Raw genomic sequence first — 19747 nt, 5'->3', positions numbered from 1 at the left:
CTTGGACCAAGGTTTCATTCTGCCTGTGAAACACTGTACAAAATGAATCTGCTGCGTAGAACTCTTGTAGCCCTTGACTGTGGCAAAGTTTCTCAATTGTCCTATGGTGTGCAATTGACCTGCTGGGGTGCAAAGCACCTGCTGGAATACTCGTGCTGAGAGGTTGAATTGACAGTGCACTATTGCCTCAAGCACGCTGGCTTCATGGTGTGTGCGGGTGATGCAGAGGATGCTAGCAACACCATCGACCAGATTTCTCACGCCGTCGAAGGAACTTGTGAAACCCAGCTTGCTGAAGTGCTGGAGCGGCAGGGTGTTACAGAAGGCATTTCCTTCACGGACTTCAGAAACGGACAGGTTCAGACTTCTCTGAATGTGTCTTATGAAGCCATTATTTTCTCTGTTGTTGCCGAAGTGTCACCTACGACTGTGATGAGGACAGCACGGGTGATTCAGGCCCGACAATGGCAGAAGCTGTACGTTACGTCAGCCTCATGCGGGTGTTTGCTGAGAAGAGGGCGCTGGCAGTGAAGCTGGCTCGCAGCTTAGAGGGTCAATGATGTAAATGTATGGTGCCGTGAACAAGTCCGAAAATGGTCCATGTCGTATAATTACGGCACCATCTACGAATACGGTAATTTGCTATTGCAATCAATGCTTTGCCTTTCGGGCGAAACTGCTACTTTTGTCTGTTTGTTTTTCTACCTTAGACGTTCGTCACTCACTCTTTGCAATAAAGTTGTTAGAGATAGTGAAAAATGTTTTGGAAGCGAGGCATTTCGGATATTACAGACTTCAAATAAAACATCACGTTTTTTGATGGATTATCAGGGTCCATTGTAACGAGAATCGACTGTATACTGTACTCAGACAATGCTCTCAGCAGTGCGCGAAATCATGTGGAGGAGCCCTCGACCAGCATTACTCTGGCCCATCCATAGAGGAAAAGCTTAGGAGAGACCCTTCAACACTGTGTGCAAGGTCCCGTATCAAGTATATAAGGGGGGGTGGGGGTTCTACTCCGGCTGCAACTGCGCATATGGCAGCTGCGCACAGTTGCGCAGGCATATCTTGAGAGCGATCTGTGTTAGGAGAAGTCTAGGTGTGTCGGCGGCTTGTAACTTTGTGCGTGCTGTGTGTTCTCGGCGCTCACTTTTCATTGAAGCAATAGACAGCACAAATGTCGCTTCGCTTGCTGCTGCTGCCGCATTTTCTCACGCCAGCATCGTCATAGAGTGAGATGTGTTCATGTCTGCTTGTGCACGCGTGACACCATTCTTGTTAACCCTTTGAGGGTGAATGACGTAAATATACGGCGCCACGAACAAGTTCAAAAATGGTCGATGCCGTATATTTACGGTGCCATCTGTATGTTTAAAAAGTGCGCCAATTTCCTAACTTTTTCTTTTCTGTCATGTGCTGCCACTATGTGGGAATACAGGGAATTTTTTCTGGGCGCCTCCCCCTCTTGGGTTTTAGTTGCATGGTTTGTTTAAAGCTACTTTGCTCCCGCGCGTCTATATACTATCGCTCGCACATTGACGCGCGCGCGGGCAGGCGGCGGTTCGGGTTTTGTTCTGCCGGTGGTTTCGGCTTCTTCTTGAATACCGATGGCTATCTCGTTACTAATCGCTCAAAGGGTGACCGCCTCTTTCTCACTCGTTTAGTGCTCACAGGGGTGCGCATAGGAAGGATGCCGCCACGCATGCGTTTTCGTTGCCTTTTTATTTTTTTATTTTTGACACTCGCGAAAACTAATTGCCTCTGGTTGGCGATAAGATGAAGATTAGCAGAAGTTTGTCACACATTGCGCTTTTTTGACGGGCGCACAACGACACAGTTTGTTTGAGTGCGCGTACCTCCTACGCAGATCGATTACGCTATGGATGTACATATTAGATATTGCCGCTAGGTGTCACGCGCCAGCGCGGAGAAAGAAGGGACTGGAACGTGCACTCGGCAAGAGGTGGGCCCTGAAGAAGTAGTAGAGGCTGAGGACGCCGGCTTGAGTTTTGTGTACGCCATCTTGTACAACTGCCTGTCTCGCCGACGCCGGGTGCATCTTCATTTGTCTTTTTGTGACAATATTAGTGTAAGGGCAGGAACATTTGAGTCTTGCGAAATATTCTCGTGTGCGCACTTTCGAGGCCTTGAAGTATGGGTATAAAATTTCATTAAATTTTTTTATTCTTATAAGTTTATTTTCTTTTTTATCGGTGTTATTCATGAATGAAGAGTACATATATACCCACACAAAATATTTTTTCTCACTTTACAGTCACCCTAGAAAAATTTAGGTAAATTTTTTTCAAAATAAGTCCTTAAGAAAAATTGAAATCTGCAATGAAAAAAGAAATCAACCCTAAGCGGTCGCATATGGCGAAAAAAATCGACCCTCAAAAGGTTAAGTGAGTTTGAGGTCGCTGCTAGGCTGCCATGGCATCAAAAAAAAAAATAGAGTTTTGTCGTTTCAAGTGAATAAATACTGCATGTCTTCTGCCCTTTGCACCCTCTGTCCGAGTTCCTTTTTTGACAGGTAAATGGGTGATTTCATTCTATTTTGCTTAACGTTAAGTACATACTTTTTCCATGCTCTGGCCAACTACGGTTTAATTAGATATCATAGTACAATGGGGGGGGGGGGGCATGGCAGAAGACTGCGCTTTTTCCCCAGTTTCCTTCCTTGTGCACGAGAGATTGAGCTGCCATTGTGCGCTCACCGTCACACGTTTTCACTTGCACACACAGCGTTTGGTGCACAAGGACGATGTTATCACGAGACGAACCCGGTACGTCCGTATCGCAAACAAAACCTGTAGGAACTGCGAGAGGTCAACCTAGCGCACCTCTGCCTACCTTCCTCCTCTGCGCCACTTAACCTCATTTCTACTTCCCAACTTCGCTCAACATCTCCTAGACTTCCCTCTAGGTGTTATTGCTTTACGTACTCTGATTTGTCTATGTGGGTGAGCATGGTGACACAAGCGAGCCCAAACTCGCACCGCTCGCGTTTCAACGTGCAGGAATGTCTCGCGCTTTCAGTGCATATTAGCCCTATGCATGGAAATGTGTGGGGTCAGCAGCTGATGCTTTCTTTTTTTTGCTGGCTCTTAGGCTATACTTGCTGGCACAACCTACATTCTGTGAGAAATTTCTGTAAAGTTATCTACCCGCAAAACATGCAAAAGGCTTGTAAACATTGTCAAACGGCTGCTGACGGTTTTTCACCGGCTTATCACTGTTATTACTTTGTCATTCAGCACAACATGTGCCTGTGGTGCAGTGAAGCTGTCCCATTTCTTGTTTACGCCTCTTTTTGCCATCTTAGTACCGCATAAAGGCAGCCATCATGATGCCAATGCAAGTTATGTATAAGGGTTCCGCAGCGTTTTGTGGAACAGTGTGCTGTCACGTGGTCTTAAACGTGAAAACCATACTCACAGGAACCTTGTAACTGTTGCCAGCACACATCAAGGCATATCTTTCAATACATGCTTGTAATTAACCCTTTCAGCCCTGGAATTTTTATTTTTACCGCAGATTTTTTCCCCTTGCATTTTCTTCAATTTGAAGGTCCAAATGACATGCTCACAAAATATAAAGCTTGTGCATGAAGTAATTACCGATTTGGCTTCATGTCCTCAAAAAGGGACATCAGGGCTCAGTGGGTGTAGGAATGAAAAAAAAAATTTACTTTATTTTATGCGGCTATTACAACAAAAACTAAGCATAAAATTGATTATTTCATTATGTGAAAGTCCTTGAAAGAATTCCTGGACTTCGTGAAGCACAGGTGCACTTTGCACTTTTCACGAAAAATTCGAACTTTCCCTGCGCAACCGTTCATTTTACACCGCTGTGCCCTAGCGTCGGTGTGAGTTTTCCTTCAGACCCCAAGGGTGAGGCTTGCCCTTCACATATTGCGTTATGTCCAAACGGCCCTTGAAAGGGACAATCTGCTAATCAGTGCACAGATGCTCCTATACCTCGAGATCATCGCACCTTGCTTGCAAATTCTTGAGCAGAGGTCTCACCTTCCAGAGTCTCTCATTGATGTCCGGCTTGTTCGCATCAACAATGTGAGGAGTGTTGAGCAGCTTGTCGAAGCGGTTGCGCGAGATCTCGCTTGATGCAATCTTAGCAAATCTCATTGCAGGATTCCAATATAGGCGGAACCTTGGATATTTCAGGACACCCATTATCAGATGGACAGCCACCAGTCGGCTGATTTCATCTTTATCAGTGCTTACACACGTGCCAAACTGAAAAACAGAATACTGATTTGTTTTCTCAGCAAGCTCAGCAAAGACGCTCTTCGGGACATAACGGCTAAAATAACCAAATGGTGAGAATATGTCATCTTCCATGTGAAGGTCTTCGTGAGCGGCCCCTTTGAATATGGTCTCTGGCACCTTTCTCGCCCAGCCGCTTGCCATTGGTTGTGTGCTATCGTCTTCCGAATCAGCTTCTCAACTGTCACACTCGCTCTCCACCGGGGTTCCAAGTGCGTCGTCCCCCTCGTCACCGCTGCGGCCAGACTCGTCGCACTCGCCTTCCACGTCTGATAATTTACCGTCGTCCAGTTCTTCAAAGAGACTATGCGTGCATTCTTGAAAGCGTCGTGAGCGTTGACATGGCACGACTAAAATAAGGCCGCCAGTGTCGATGCACCAAAAATATGAAAGAGGATACGGCTAAAGCGAGGAACGCACGACTTACAACCACTAAGCCCTGATGTCGTCAAAAGTGGACATGTAAACAAAGGGCCAGAACAGAAAAAGTATGCAGGTTAGGCCTACACTTTTTCGCATGCCGCCTACGCTAACAGTAGGAAATAAATATAAAAAATATCAGCCACAAATACTAGAGACTACAAAAGTTATACATTGTGAAAGTCGATACTTAGCCGAAGGCTGCTCAGCCATAGTACGAACAAACACTTCGTCGTCATCATCACGCGAGCGTCCACAAAATGCTCCGCTGCTGACCGCAGTGGCGATAGGGCTCTCGGAGGAACACCCCACAAAAAATATTATTGTTTTCAGTTTTGGTTTTACACTTGAAAAACACGTTTTAATTTGTGGGATCAATTGATGACGCCAGGGCCGAAAGGGTTAAGTGCCAGTGGCAGGCAATGGTTATGTGCAATTTGTCGGTGATCCCTGGCAACTTGTCAAAACGTGTTGAAAGGCACATGTTGAAATGCACATTCACAAATACTCGTTCAATATAATATTTTCAGTATTCTTGCTGCCATGAGGCATGTTCTAGTGCATAACACACACGACAAAGAGCCCTACAAGAAACTGTTTACGTGCTGAATCACTTTGTTTTACCAGCCAGAATGTCTCCATGCATACGGGCAGCTGAAATGCAACAAAGTAGTAGCGTACGTAAAACTTCATGTTCTGATTATGTGCCACTGTCATCTCAGCTGTGTGCCGTGGCTGTGCATTTAGCAAAGGCAGGTTATAACTCGGGAGCTTCGCTGTATTTGCCAGGTAGGCAAAAAAGGTGATGCCAGAGCACGGCTGCACTCGGTGCACAGCATCTTGTGGCCACTTGGTTCACGCTTATCTTTGTTGTGCTATGTAACCTGTTGTGCTATGGTTAGTTAAGACGATAGAAGAAAGAGGTAAATCCAATTAGACGAGGCATGTCCTACATGGATGGCTGCAAGAGAAGAAAACTTCTTTCCTTAAGATTCCCATAATGCCTTACCAATGGCCGCTTGAGGGCACACACCACTTTCTAAAGTCGGCCATTACCCCACCAACTCGATGGTCAAAAATGCGCTTTACCTGAAGTGTAAAAAAAGAAAACCTGCCCTCAAAATTACCGTGACTCTTTGCTGGTTTTTCCAAAAAGGTTTATTTCTCATTGAAATCATGTTGTAAATTATGCCCATACAACTGGGGAGTGTCTCTGTGGTATTGTAGACCTATTTCATCTATTGTGACTTCATAACCAGAGTAATTTTTGCCAGCCATGGATACATAACTTGGAACAAGTAGGATTAATGAGTCACGATACATTTAACACAATCCAGTGCCAGGTTACTTGCTTACTGACCTTAAAGGGGCACTAAAGTGAAACAATAAATCAGTTTGGACTAATGAAGCATTGTTTGAGAACCCTGCAGGCAGTCATTTCAAAAAAATAGTTTGATTATTAGATGAGAAAATGAAGGTCCAAGTATCATTATTTGAATTTCGCACCGAAACCCCAGCCCTGGTGCGTCAGCTTGACGTCAGGGATTCCAAAGTATGTTTTTGCATTTGGGCCGCGTTGGCTGAACAAAGGTTCCGGAAACTTGCCATATTTAATAGTTGGCTCCTTTAGAACACAATGTAGTCAATCTGTACTGCTATATGTAATAAGTAGGTCCTAGAAGATGCCATCAAAATCCAAGACGTCACAGCCCCCAGGTGCGCGAACTTAAGTAGGCGTAGCCACCCGTATTTCGTCCTTGCGCTTTTTCTGGCTTACCAAACATCTTATCGTTGTAAGAGTGGTGTTTTTGTTGTCGTAGAACGGGAATTTACTGATGCAGAAGAAATCATTTTTCACTTCAGTGTCTCTTTAATCCACTGTTCAGGCATGTTGTCATTCAAGCGCCCCTTTGTCCAGCATAAATCGCTGCCTGAGTTTTTGGTGTTGCTGTTGCAATTCACATGTTCGGATCCTGTCCATTGCACTGTTTTTCCTATTCGAGTAGTTACCAACTTCACTCACGAAGCAGAAGAAATGGCCATCGCGGTGGCGCTTCGAAGCTGCAAAGGATCGTCAGTCATTTACTCGGACTCAAGAACAGCTATTAGAACCATCTCGTCAGCCGTCGTCTCTAGGAAAGCAGCTACGGTTATCAACACCGTCTTCTTCCAAGGAACGGGAGGAGGCAACCTCACGTCCCCACACATATGACACGGTTCCCGGCCCACATGCGCAACATTTCCGGACATCCTGACTGTAATCCGAACGAGCGGGCACACCAACTGGCGCGAGAGCTCTCATTCCGCGTCTGTGGTCCGTCCTCTCGCTTCAACCCAGCCTGGAGGGACCTAGACAACAAAGACCCACTCGTATCATACCACGAAATCACTTCAAATCATAGGTTATCACGAAGCATTTTTCCTCCTCCTCACCCAAAGCTCAAAAAAGCACAGACCGTCACTTAGAGACAGTTGCAGACTAGGACATACATCACACCAACAACACTAAGCAGGATCAATCCTGACCTTCCTACTGAATGCCCACACTGCGGCCACGAATACAACTTCGAACACATGCTCTGGCTGTGTCCTGCCAACACGAGCACGGACTTTCCCGACCAGTCTTCCTGGGACTCAGCGCTCAGAAGCACAGAGCTCATCGCTCAGCTCAAGGCTGTCCAGAGGGCCCGGGCCGTTGCCGAAGGACTCTGTCTACCGGCCCCGACCTGGGCGGAGCCGCCAGATTGATTTCCCCTAAGGCCCTAAATAAAGTTCTAACTCACTCACTCGAGTGCTATTGAACAGGTTTTGCATAAAGGATACAAGTAATGCAGTATCATTTTTTGCCCCTTACAGTATCATTTGCTCTTTCCTCCACATGATGCAGATTTAACTTTCTGTCTCTCTATTGCAGTCATGTTGAAGAGGGGGGTGGTGCTTGCTTTTATGACTTTACCCAACATTGGTTGTGCACTTTTGGTGTCTGAAACAAATCCTTATTGCCGATGTGTTTCAATGTGAAAAGTGTCGAAAACTATGCTGTAGATTGTTGGGCATTGTTGATGTTAATGACAACACTTACTGGGGGCATTTAATTTCAATTAACATTGAACATATTGAAGAATAAACGGAGACGTACATCCTCCTTCCACTTTTTTGCAGATGCATCTAATAAGGATGGAGAACCACCAGCAAAGAAGACAAAGTGAGTAGTATTTTATATCTCTTAAAGGAGAGCTTGCTGCCTGCTGCTGTTGTAAGCACTAGATTGTTATGGGAACATGATGGCAGTCATGAATGTGTCTCTCAAGTAAGTAAAAGGCGAGTGAGCTACTGAGGGTTTTGTACCCTATTTAGTCATGACGTCTACAGGATTTGAGCCTGTGGCCATGAAATATGGCCACAGGCTCTACTCAGGCGGCAGCTGTTTACGGCACGGCCGCACAGGCAATCGTATCTTGAAAGCAATGTATACAGAGTGCGCCCAATCCTGGTAGCTTCGTACGCTCTGTACTTTCGACGTTTAGTTCACGTTGAAGTGAGAGACAGCACGAAAGTCAACTCGCTCAAGGCACTGAAAGTCAAGGCACTGCGCTCTTATTCTCATGGTTTTGTCATACTCTCCTTCTCTGCGTTCCTCCTTGCACTCTCTTCGTTATCGGCGTCTTTCATCTGCACTCCGCCTTCGCTCGGTTACGAGGGACGCTGCCAACGCTCGCCATAGGAACATATGGCTAAGAGCTGTGTTCGAGAATTGTAACACTGGACTTTCCAGTGCTTCCGGCAAGTGGCCGGCGCCTGTACGGCTGCTCCCAGATGTCGTCGCTGCTGTCGAAATGGCCACGGCGGCTGTATTTAGAGTGTACTGGAATACTGTTGAGTGCGCCGAGCGGCGCGGCGCTCTCTAGCTGAGGTGCATAACTGCTAAAGTATGCAAAATCAGTAAAAAAAGAAGGTGACAAAGTGAGCTTGATTTTTGGTAAGTTGCTTATCAATGGTGTGTCCTGTTTCTGAGATGCTGTAGCCAGTCGTGCCGTACCTGTGTCCGACGAGTGATGCACACCTTCCAGCCCTTGTTAATTGACAAGCAAACCACCCTTGCAGACCCACACACAGCTCTATGCTGACTTTAATACTACCTTTCTGTACACTAACACAAAAAGCATTCTTCCTATAAACATGGCTCTTTCTTCACTGATTGATTCGTGCTCTTCATCTGTCATCACGCTTACTGAAACTTGGTTAAATGACATGATTCCTGACAATATTGTTTTCTTCTGCGACTCCGAGTTTAGCATATTTTGTGCTGACTGCATGGGCTGTAGGGGTGGGGGTGTACTTCTGAAGTAATTACTGCTGGTGTGTATTGAAGTCACGTCGTACCTCGAGTCATTGTGGGTTTATTTGAAATGGGGTGCTACAGATCTCATTGTTGGTGCAATTGATCACCCTCATGACATGAACACAGGTTGTCTACCAACCAGGAAAACCGGGAATTCTCAAGCATATTGAGTTGTCTGGAAAAACTCAGGGAAAACTCAGGGAATTTGTGCTTCTATCAGGGAAAAGAACTGTAAATTTATTGAAAGGAAATGAAAGTCGCAGTAATGCTGGCTCGAGTAACATACAGGAATCGTAACGAATCATCTTTGGCGCCCTGTAGTCGGCTGGAGGAGTTGCCAGTGTACAGTGAACGACCGACTTTTCGGACGGCTTCGCGGTACCACCACGCACTCCATTGAGTTAATGTATGAGAACATCTGAAATTTCGGACGCAAGAACCCACGCCGTCCGATTCTCCAGAGTTTTTGCCGCGACCACTGCTTCGAAACGGCATTAATCAAAGCCACCAACACTGCCGTTTTGATTACCTCGCCGCCTCGAACCAGTGCTCTTGCACGCAGATCCGCTGGCAGCCATAGCCACCACTGCGACAACGCTATGCCTAGCTGCTTCGACGTTTGCTATTAAGCTTCTTGCTGTTGGGTGCAGTGCTTTTCATTGAAAGAATTCGCCGCTGTCAGCAATGGCACCGACTCCACATTTGTGGTCCTCACGATTGGCTTGGAAGTTCAGAAAAAACGGTGCGTTGCATAAGGCCGGTTCCGCAAAGTCAGCTTCGCTTCTGTATAGAAATGTACTTTCTGAAGAGTAAGCAAAAAAGTATTGTGGTGAAGCAAAACAAGCGTGTGAAGGGGCTATTGCCACGGGACACAGTATGTGTTCCTTAATTATACACACTGTACTGAAGGCACTGGGCAGTGGGCATAGTGCTTGTGAAAGAGAAGACGACGAGAATCGCTGGCTTCTCCATTTTGCCATAGTACCGACCTGTTTAAGCCTAGCGCTACAACCTAGAACTAGTGCTGCTAGGCAAACACCCCCATTGTATTCGGTAGAGGTGCTGGCTTTCTCTTCGACATCCTGGAACTCCGCAGTCGGACGCTACCACCAGCTATTTCAATGGATGAACCGGGACCGTCCCAGGCTGCTGCTCCCGTGTCCCTGGCCATCGTTTGCTCTGGCTTCATCTGGCAGCACGATCTGGCTATATTTAGTGGCACAGATGACCACGACGTGGAAGACTGGCTCATCGAATATGACCGTGTAAGCGTCTATAACAAGTGGGACAACCGCGCCAAGCTCACAAATGTCATATTTTACTTGACTGACGTGCCAAACCTATGGTTCCGCAATCATGGAAGCCGATTTTACCACCTTTCACGACAACTTTGGCAGAGGTCTTTGGCCGTCCCGCAATTCGCCAGCTTTGCGCTGAGCAGCGCTTGCGTGGCCAAGCTCAATGCCAAGACAAGACCTTCACCAGTTATATTGAAAATGTGCTCTCGCTCTGCAAGCGCATCAACTCATCTATGGACGAAGCAGACAAGATCAAGTACATCATGAAAGGCATCGATGACCATGCCTTCTAGATGCTCATCGCGAAGAGTCCCTGCATGATTGCCGAGGTCGTACAGCTTTGTCAGCAGTACGACGAGCTGCGCAAGCAGCGTGCATCAACATGCGCTGCTCAGCAGGACTCCGCATATCTATCTCCGTTGGATTTCGGCTGCGACGCTGCCGACATCTCTGTTTTAATGCCAGAGATAAAGCAGTTCATCCGTCAGGAAGTCGCACGCCAACTCTCTCTGGCGAATAGTGCACCCGAGCCATCGACGACCTTGGCTGCTTCGCGTCGTCATGTCATTCAGACGCAAGTTGCCGCTGTGCTACCATCTGCCCCTCCTCCGCTGCCTGCAGCTGGACCGCTAACCTACGCTGACGTCGCCCGGCCTTACGCTCCTCCAGCTCCTGATGCCTAACTGGGCCACCGGCACCTTCCATGTGCCGCCGCCACCTTCCCGTCTGATTGCCACCCCTTACTTGGCCGCTGGAGCCCCTGTCATCAACCCATCGCATACACCTGATAACCGGCCAATATGCTATTACTGCCATTTCCTGGGCCACGTAGCACAATTCTGCCGCCATCGCAGCCGCAGTTTACATGACAATGGGGGTGCCTCAACCTACAGGCCTGCTCGACTTCCGCGTCAGGACCCGTCTAACCTGCCTCCGGACTCGTCCTACAGTCGCCGCCCCTTTGATTCACACCGGTCGCCTTCCCCATGTCGCCGATCCGTTTCCCCGATGGTTCGCCGACCCAGCCCAGCCCGAGAGGAAAACTAACAGTCGCAGTTCCAGAGGCAAGAACTGCGTTCCCGTTGAACATTTCAAGGCCTCATTCTGCTTCGGTGAACGAAATTGAACTGTCCATAGATGACGTCACCGTACACGCACTTATCGACACCGGAGCCGCCGTTTCTATTATTAATGAGAAGCTTTGCCACAATTTGAACAGTGACCATTCCCCTTACCCCTCTTTCTCTGCGTACGGCAACTTCGCATCGCATTCAGCCTTCAGCGTCGTGCACAGACCGGGTCGTCATTCAAAGCGTTAGGTATGTTATCGAATTTGTCGTCCTATCTCGTTCCTCGCACGACGTTATCCTTGGATGGGATTTCCTATCTGTCAATCAAGCCCTTATCGACTGCGGTCGTGCCGAACTTATGTTATCCGTAACGTGCTTTGACCCTGACGACGATTATGCTCCTAACGTTGTTGCTGCCTCTGACATCAATATCGCACCTTTCTCCCCCCGCTCTGGTCCCTGTGTCATGTAACTCTGCTGCGAACTCATCTGTTCTGTTTACGCCGTTGGCCACTTGTGCGCGCCGCCGGAGCTTTCTGCTTCCGTTTGCTGTCGTCACTTTTTGCGAAGGCTCTGCTGCCCTTTACGTGTGCAATCCGTCCGCCTGCCCATCATCCCTACCCTGCGGCGAGCACCTGGGTACCTCTGAACCTTTCAATCGCGTTCTCCCAGCCACCATGTTTGTTGATACGCCATCACTTCCGATTTGTGCTGTCACTCCTCTCGCCGCCACCGATGCCCCTGTAGACGTCTTTGCTCGTGCCGTCGACGCAGAACTCACACCTGCGCAGCACACAGAAATAATAAAACTCCTACAACGTTTTCGTGCCTCATTTGACATTGACCAACCATCCTTGGGCCGAGCGTCCACAGTCGTTCACCAAATTGACACCGGTCAACAAACACCATTGTGCCAGCATCCGTATCGTGTGTCGGCTGCTGAACGCCGTATCATCGACGAGCATGATGACGACATGCTGGAGCGTGGCATCATCCAGCCCTCTAACAGTCTCTGGGCATCTCCGGTTGTCCTCGTTAAAAAAAAATTGGCTCCATTCGGTTCTGTGTCGACTATCGCCGCCTTAACAGAATAATGCGCAAAGATGTCTATCCTTTGCCGCGCATCGATGATGCCTTGGACAGTCTGCAGGGAGCAAAATTCTTTTCCTCACTGGATCTGCGCTCCGGGTACTGGCAAGTGCCGATGGCAGAGGCCGATCGCCAAAAGACAGCCTTTGTAACACCTGATGGGCTATATGAATTTACCATCATGCCGTTCGGCCTCTGCAACGCGCCTGCCACTTTCGAGCGAATGACGGACACCGCTCTTCGAGGGCTGAAGTGGAAAACGTGCCTCTGGTATTTAGATGACATTGTTGTTTTTCCCACCAACTTTGCGTCACACCTCAGCCGCCTTGAGCAAGTTCTCGCGTGCCTCTCCACTGCAGGCCTGCAACTAAATATGAAGAAATGCCACTTCGGCGCTCGCAGGCTTACTATTCCTGGCCATGTAGTTTCAAAAGACAGTATCCTCCCGGACCCCACAAAACTTACCGCCGTATCCGAGTTTCCTAAATCAACCGCCATGAAAGAGCTTCGCAGCTTCATCGGCCTTTGCTCATATGTCCAACGCTTCGTCCGTAACTTTGCCTGTATCATTGCCCCCTTGACGCAACTTCTCACCGGAAGTTCTGACCTGTCAGCCTGGACCCCGGCGTGCGATGACGCATTCCAAAAACTGCAACGTCTTCTCACCTCTGCTCCAGTACTGAGACACTTCGATCCCTCTGCTCCAACTGAGATCCATACGGACGCTAGTGGTGTCGGGCTCAGCGCTGTTCTCGCACAACGCAAGGATGGCTTCGAAGAGTACGTCGTCACATATGCCAGCCGCACCCTTACCAAAGCCGAGGCGAACTACTCGGTTACTGAGAAGGAATGTCTGGCCATCATTTGGGCTATCGAAAAATTTCGTCCTTATGTGTACGGGCGTCCATTTGACATTGTGACCGACCATCATGCCCTATGCTTGTTATCTTCACTAAAAGATCCAACTGGTCAGCTCGCCCGTTGGGCATTGCGCCTGCAAGGGCACGACATCCACGTTGTTTATCGCTCAGGCCGAAAGCATTCAGACGCAGACGCTCTATCCCGGTCACCCCCTGCCCTCTGGTCCGTTCCACTCGTCTATTTCCACCTGTGGTGACTTCGCCTTCAATATTTCCGACATGCCATCAGAACAGCGCGAGGACTCGTGGATCTCTTCGCTTATTGCCTTCTTGTCTAGACAGTCGCCAGCGCCGATCTCTCGGACGCTCTGTCATCAAGCCGCGCACTTCATCATTCGGGATAACTTGCTGTACCACCGCAACTACAATTCGAGCGGCCGCAAGTGGTTGCTTGTTATACCCCGACACCTCCGAACGAATTGCTCGATGCAGACATCACATCTGACGAGCTGCAGGTGGTCCTACAAGACCTACGCCGCAACACGGCACCGGGAGCCGACCACATCCGATTCACCACCCTCCGTAACCTCAGTGACGCGGATATTAACCACCTCACCCATATCTTCAATGATTGCTGGCGCAAGGGCATGATTCCCCAAGCATGGTGACAAGCCGACATCACACTGATCCCCAAACCGGGCAAGTCTGTTAAGGTTGAAAACTTACGACCCATCTCCCTAACATCCTGCATTGGTAAGAACATGGAGCATGTACTCTTGCGGCGTCTGCAGCCCTTCCTCGAAGAAAAATAATTCTTTTCTAACTCTCAATTCGGATATCGGGCTCATCTGTCTGCCAAAGATCTGCTTTTACAATTGCGGGAGGAAGTCGTAGGACCTCCGTCGTCTGCCCAAACGAGAGCACTCATCGCCTTAGACCTAAAAGGGGCATTCGATAATGTTAAACATGACCTCATCCTTCGCAACGTTGTACATTCACACTGTGGAATTCGTATGTACAACTATATCCGCGCATTTCTTCGAGTTCGCACAGGCACCGTAGGCATGGGACCGCATCGATCCGGTACGATTCGCCTTGTAGGACGTTGGACACCCCAGGGCTCAGTTCTTTCCCCTACTCTATTCAATATCGCGCTCGCAGGGCTCCCCCGGCTACTCGACCAGATCCCTGATGTCGCCCACGCTATTTATGCGGACAACATTACTATCTCGTCGACACGAGATTCTGACGGAGCCATCCAGGACAGACTACAGCAAGCAGTCTATACAGTTTCCGAGTACGCGAGAAAATGCGGCTTAAGATGTGCTCCGGAAAAGTCGGAGCTCATAATCATTCGCCCCCGGAGCCGTTCCTCTACTCCCCCTATCACTGTGCACGTGGATGGCACGCCAATACCACAGGTTAATTGTGCTCGTATCCTCGGCCTACACGTCCAAGCAGATGGCAGGTCAAACTACTGTTTCCCTTCTGTCCAGACAGATTGAGCAAATTCTGGCCATGATCCGGAGGGTCTCCAACAGGCGCTTGAGCCTTCGAGAAAAGGACCTGCTGCGCTTGGTGGAGGCATGCGTGATCAGCCGCCTTACATACCATCTCCCATTTCAGCGGTTGACCCAAGCGCAACAACTTCGCATAGACGCAATGATTTGCAATGCAACGAAGCTGGCCCATGGCCTCCCGAACTATACTTCCACACACCGTCTCCTTAACTTAGGGACACATAACACACTAGGCGAGCTGCTAGAGGCACATTGAGTCAGCCATCGCCAGCGCCTCCTACTCACTCCTACTGGCCGCCATCTTCTCACACGGCTAGGATACTCTGTCCCACCCCTTGAGTCTGAAACCCGTCCAACGATCTTGTCGTCAGCGATACGCCAAGCACTAAGTATTCATCCATTGCCACGTAATATGCACCCCGAGCATGACAAAGGGCGGCGCAAAGCCCGTGTACGATACACTCAAGATCACGCACTCAAGAGGGCTATACCTCGGTAGTTTTGGATGGCACCGAATCCCTGAGAGACTCTGCTGCATTGCGTGGAACAAATGCCGCTTACGGAGAAATTCTCGGTGTTGCTCTTGCAATTCGATGCGCCATCCGTGTTCCTGAGGAATTGTATATATTGACGGACTCGCAACAGGCAGGCCGGGCGTTCCTATCAGGACATGGCATCCCGAGAGCGGTGCACCAAATTCTCAAACAGATCCCGCAAAATACACCAACCACACCTCCCCACATCCACTTACTCTGGACCCCTGGTCATACCTCGCTGCCGGGTAACGAACGCGCACTTGCGGTTGCCCGAGAAATTTCCCTCCGGGCGACTCGGCGTGGTGAGGCGACTAGTTCAGAGTGGGGGGATCCTTTGCTCCGTTACAAAGACATACTCCGTCATTATACACGCATTCGTCGCACCCACACCGCACCTCCGCCGTCCTTCTCGCGGGAGGAAGCAGTGGCATTACGCCAGTTACAAACTGCAACTTTTCCTAATCTTGTCTCTCTCAATAAATTCTACCCACACTGTTATGCAGATCGTTGCCCTGGCTGTGGCAGCTCGCCCGCAATCTTCCATGTCACAATTGAGTGCACTGCAAACCTCTTTCCTCCCTTGCCAACTCTCCTTTACCCCCTACGCAACAAAGAGCTGTGGGACAATGCCCTCCGCGGCAGACCTTCAGAGGTCCTCCGAGCAGTGATACAACGGGCTCGAAACATCGCCGGAATCATCTTAGGGACCCTGGACTGAGGGTTCCTCCTACACTGCTCACGCCATTCAAATATTATTAATAAAAATGTTTTACTCTCTCTCTTTCCGCTCCGACATCTGCGCCAGGTTCCACGACGACCCACAATGCGGCCACGCCGGTGTATTAAAGACATACTCTCGCCTCCAGTTTCGGTACTACTGGCGCGGTATGTACCGTTTCGTTTGCCAGTATGTCCGGTCATGCCTCATATGCCAACGACGCAAGACGCCAACTCAACATGCCTCCGGCCCCTTGCAACCCTTACCATGCCCCGCGCGCGCGTTCGACCACGTCGGCATTGACCTATACAGTCCGCTTCCCAACACTCTAAGCGGCAACTGCTGGGTTATTGTTGCTATCGACCATCTCATGTGGTACGCTGAAACTTCAGCCCTTGCATCTTCCACAGCAAAAGACATCGCCAGTTTTGTCCTTCAACACCTGATTTTACGCCATAGAGCACCTCGAGAATTACTGAGGGACCGCGGTTGCGCATTCCTCTCCGACGTCATTTCAGCATTGCTTAAGGAGTGTCGCATCATTCATCGAACTACCACGGCATATCATCCTCAAACTAATGGGATGACAGAATGTTTCAGCCGCACCCTTTGCGACATGTTGGCCATGTATATTTTATCTTTTCTTTTATCTTATTTTATCTTTATATTTTATATTTTATCTAAATAGTTGATAGAAATAGCTCATATTCGAAAATATTTGCTTTATGCATCTCCTTTTTATTTGTATTTGAGAATGTCCGACTCTATTTGCAATTTTTTTTAAGACATTTTATTTCCTGTGCATTTTACTAAACCTTTCCTTCTATTTTCTTTTTGAATAATATAAACATTACTCCTTAGTGTTAAACTGGATCAAGTTGGGTTTTTTTTTTTTTTTTTGGTCACATGTTTACTAGAGAGTGACAGCATCGGGCGACATGGTTTCGCCTGTCTTGACATAAAACATAGTTCTGCGTCACTCAGGGAATTTTGCATATGCACTCAGGGAAAGCCTGGAAAACTCAGGGAATTTGGAAATGTCAACTTGGTAGACACCCTGTGAACACCTTATTCTCAAGTGAATTCTGTAGAATGTTAGGCGAACTTACTGTCCGGTTTCCGAATTCAAGCTTACTAATACTTGGTGATTTTAATTTCCCAACAATTAATTGGTCCTCTTTAACTCCTTCTGCTAATGATCTTGAAGCTCAGGCTTTCCTCCAGTGTTGCCTCGATTTCTCATTGCAGCAACTTATTTCCGAACCTACACTTCGTTCCGCAACTTCTGCCAATATTCTTGATCTTATCCTTGTGGGGATGCGCGACTCTCACGCGTCCCCTGATATGTTGTTTTCCCACATAACTCCCATCTCCTGTAATCCGGCTTCGCCGCGTGGCTTGGTGCCAGGGGCAGTTGGTGGGGTTGAAACGCTTTGCGAGAGATGGTGCGAGTGTGGCTCTGCTAACACCACTTAACAGCAGAGTTACTTGGGCGCAAAAAGGAGAAGGCTCTTTCTCTTTGGCTCGGGTTTCTTCTGCAAGACCGTTGTAATACAGTGTCGCCCCCTGCCTGATCTCTGTGTTATCATACATTTATGTTTTGTAGTAGTTTAGCTAGATGGCGCACCCCCCTTCTGTCATGTGACGAGCTGGGACCAATCAGGAGGTGTCATCTGGCGTGTGAAGTCCTATTTAGTAATAAACAGCCGCTAGCCGGCTCAGTCTTCGTTCCGGTCTTCATCAGGAGCAGTTAGCTCCGCGTCTCCCTCACTGCGTCGGCGCTCACCGCGCGTTCGCTGGGCACGGGCCCCCACTTGCCCGCCGCTGCCGACACAACATCTTATGGTGACGAGGATGGGATTCCCGCTGGGGTTCCGACCGAAGCCCCGGGAAACCAACGAGCTTCGTAAGTGAAGCGTCCCTTCCTGCGTCTGCACGGCAAGCAAACGCCGCCGACGCACTTGGCGTCGCGAGGTTTCCGAGCCTGGGCCTTCTCGAACCCTTTGTTCTTCCTTGCCCCATTCCTGCTGCGAGCTCCGGCTTGTCTCCTGTACTGTCTCCTGCACACTACCTGGGATGGCGTCTTTTACGGCGAACCTTCCCGTTTTTCTTGAAGTGCCCGGGCCACCGTTAATTCCATGGCATCGATGGAAAAAATTTTTTCAGGCCCACCTTGAAGCGGCCGGCGGTGGCGACTGGACGGACCCGCGATGAGCGTCCGCGCTCGTCAGCGCTCTCGGGCGTGAGGGACAATGGAAGTACTTTGCAGACGAGGAGCAGGAAGCAGCAAGGCAGTCGCCCGGCGCAGCGTCGCCGTCAAGCGAAGCAGCAAGGCAGTCGACCGGAGCAGCGTCAACGTCAAGTGATGCGGTCCCGCCAGCGTCAGAGTTCCACAAACTCTTGCAGCGGCTTGACCGGCTGTTCGCCGCGTCAAGAAATGTTCTGGCGGAGAGGCACGAATTCACCAGTCGACGGCAGTTCGAGGGAGAAGGATTCCTGGAATTCGTGACCGCATTGAAGGAGAAGGCGGTACAGTGCAACTTCGGCACAACCTACAATGAGCGCGTCCGAGACCAAATAATACATGGGGTAGCGAACGTCAGCGCTCGCGAAAAGTTATTAGCTCATGGCGAAACCCTGTGCCTGGACAAAGCAGAAGAAATTGGACGCTCTTTAGAAGCCTTGCATCGAGCGAACCGCGCGTTCGGCTCCGAAAATGTACAAAGAATTGAGGCATTTCAACTTGGCGTTCCGTCGACGAGCCAAGATGACAGACTTCTTCCGGGAAGCTGCCAAGATGGCCGACTTAGTCCGAGAAGCCGCCAAGACGACCGACTTCTTCCGAGAAGCCGCCAAGATGACCGACTTCTTCGGAGAAGCCGCCAAGATGGCCTACTTCTTCCGAGAGGCCGCCAAGAGGGCCGACTTCTTCCGAGAGGCCGCCAAGAGGGCCGAGTTCTTCAGAGAGGCCGCCAAGAGGGCCGACATTTTGCACATGGCTCCTCCGGGAACCGTGGTGCATGCGATCAGTGTGGCAGCAGGAACCATATCGCGTCTTACAGGAATTGTCCAGCAAGAAATCGCCGATGCAACGCCTGCCACACGTTGGGCCATTTCGCTTCGGTATGTCGAAAGACCCAAACAGCGGTGCAACACGTCTCTTCCGCAGAGACGCTGTCTTCGTCAACTTCCGCAGGGCAGCCGTCCGCGTCTGTCTTGACTGTAAGTGCTTTTGAAACTAAAAAAGATTTGGAAGTTCCGGTCGTAGTTAACGGCGTCTCCATGTGACTGCTGGTGGATACGGGAGCGTCTGTGTCATTCATGATGGCCGAAGATTTTAGAAATCACTTTGGTCGACAGCACAGGCTGTCACAAACAACAGTGGACTTGAGAAGTTTCTCCAGGCAACGCATCGACATTGAAGGCCTATTTCAAGCCACTGTCCAGTTTTTCCAAAGGTCATGCTCCGTCACGTTCCACGTAACGACTACAGGAACATCACTGCTGGGTTTAGACGCCATCCAACGCTTGGGCATACAGATTGGCGGTACGTCGCTGGCATGTCGTCTACCATCGCTTCCTTCAGTACAGAGCTCCACAGG

At 49.3% G+C, this 19747-nt stretch overlaps 1 protein-coding gene across 3 annotated transcripts in view; it reads left to right on the top strand.

The window, feature by feature from the left end:
- Positions 1–19747, top strand: part of LOC142566372 (transcription elongation regulator 1) — a 332559-nt gene that overhangs the window by 183645 nt on the left and 129167 nt on the right. For all 3 annotated transcript variants that reach the window (XM_075677319.1, XM_075677318.1, XM_075677320.1), the window contains exon 10: positions 7875–7917. In XM_075677319.1, the coding sequence (XP_075533434.1) occupies positions 7875–7917 (43 nt within the window). The remainder of the gene's footprint in view (positions 1–7874; positions 7918–19747) is intronic.

Source organism: Dermacentor variabilis, unplaced genomic scaffold (assembly GCF_050947875.1).
Source record: "Dermacentor variabilis isolate Ectoservices unplaced genomic scaffold, ASM5094787v1 scaffold_12, whole genome shotgun sequence".
NCBI classification, from domain to species: Eukaryota; Metazoa; Arthropoda; class Arachnida; order Ixodida; family Ixodidae; genus Dermacentor; species Dermacentor variabilis.
The sequence above is the reverse complement of the archived record's forward strand: the minus strand, read 5'-3'. Positions and strand labels throughout refer to the sequence as shown.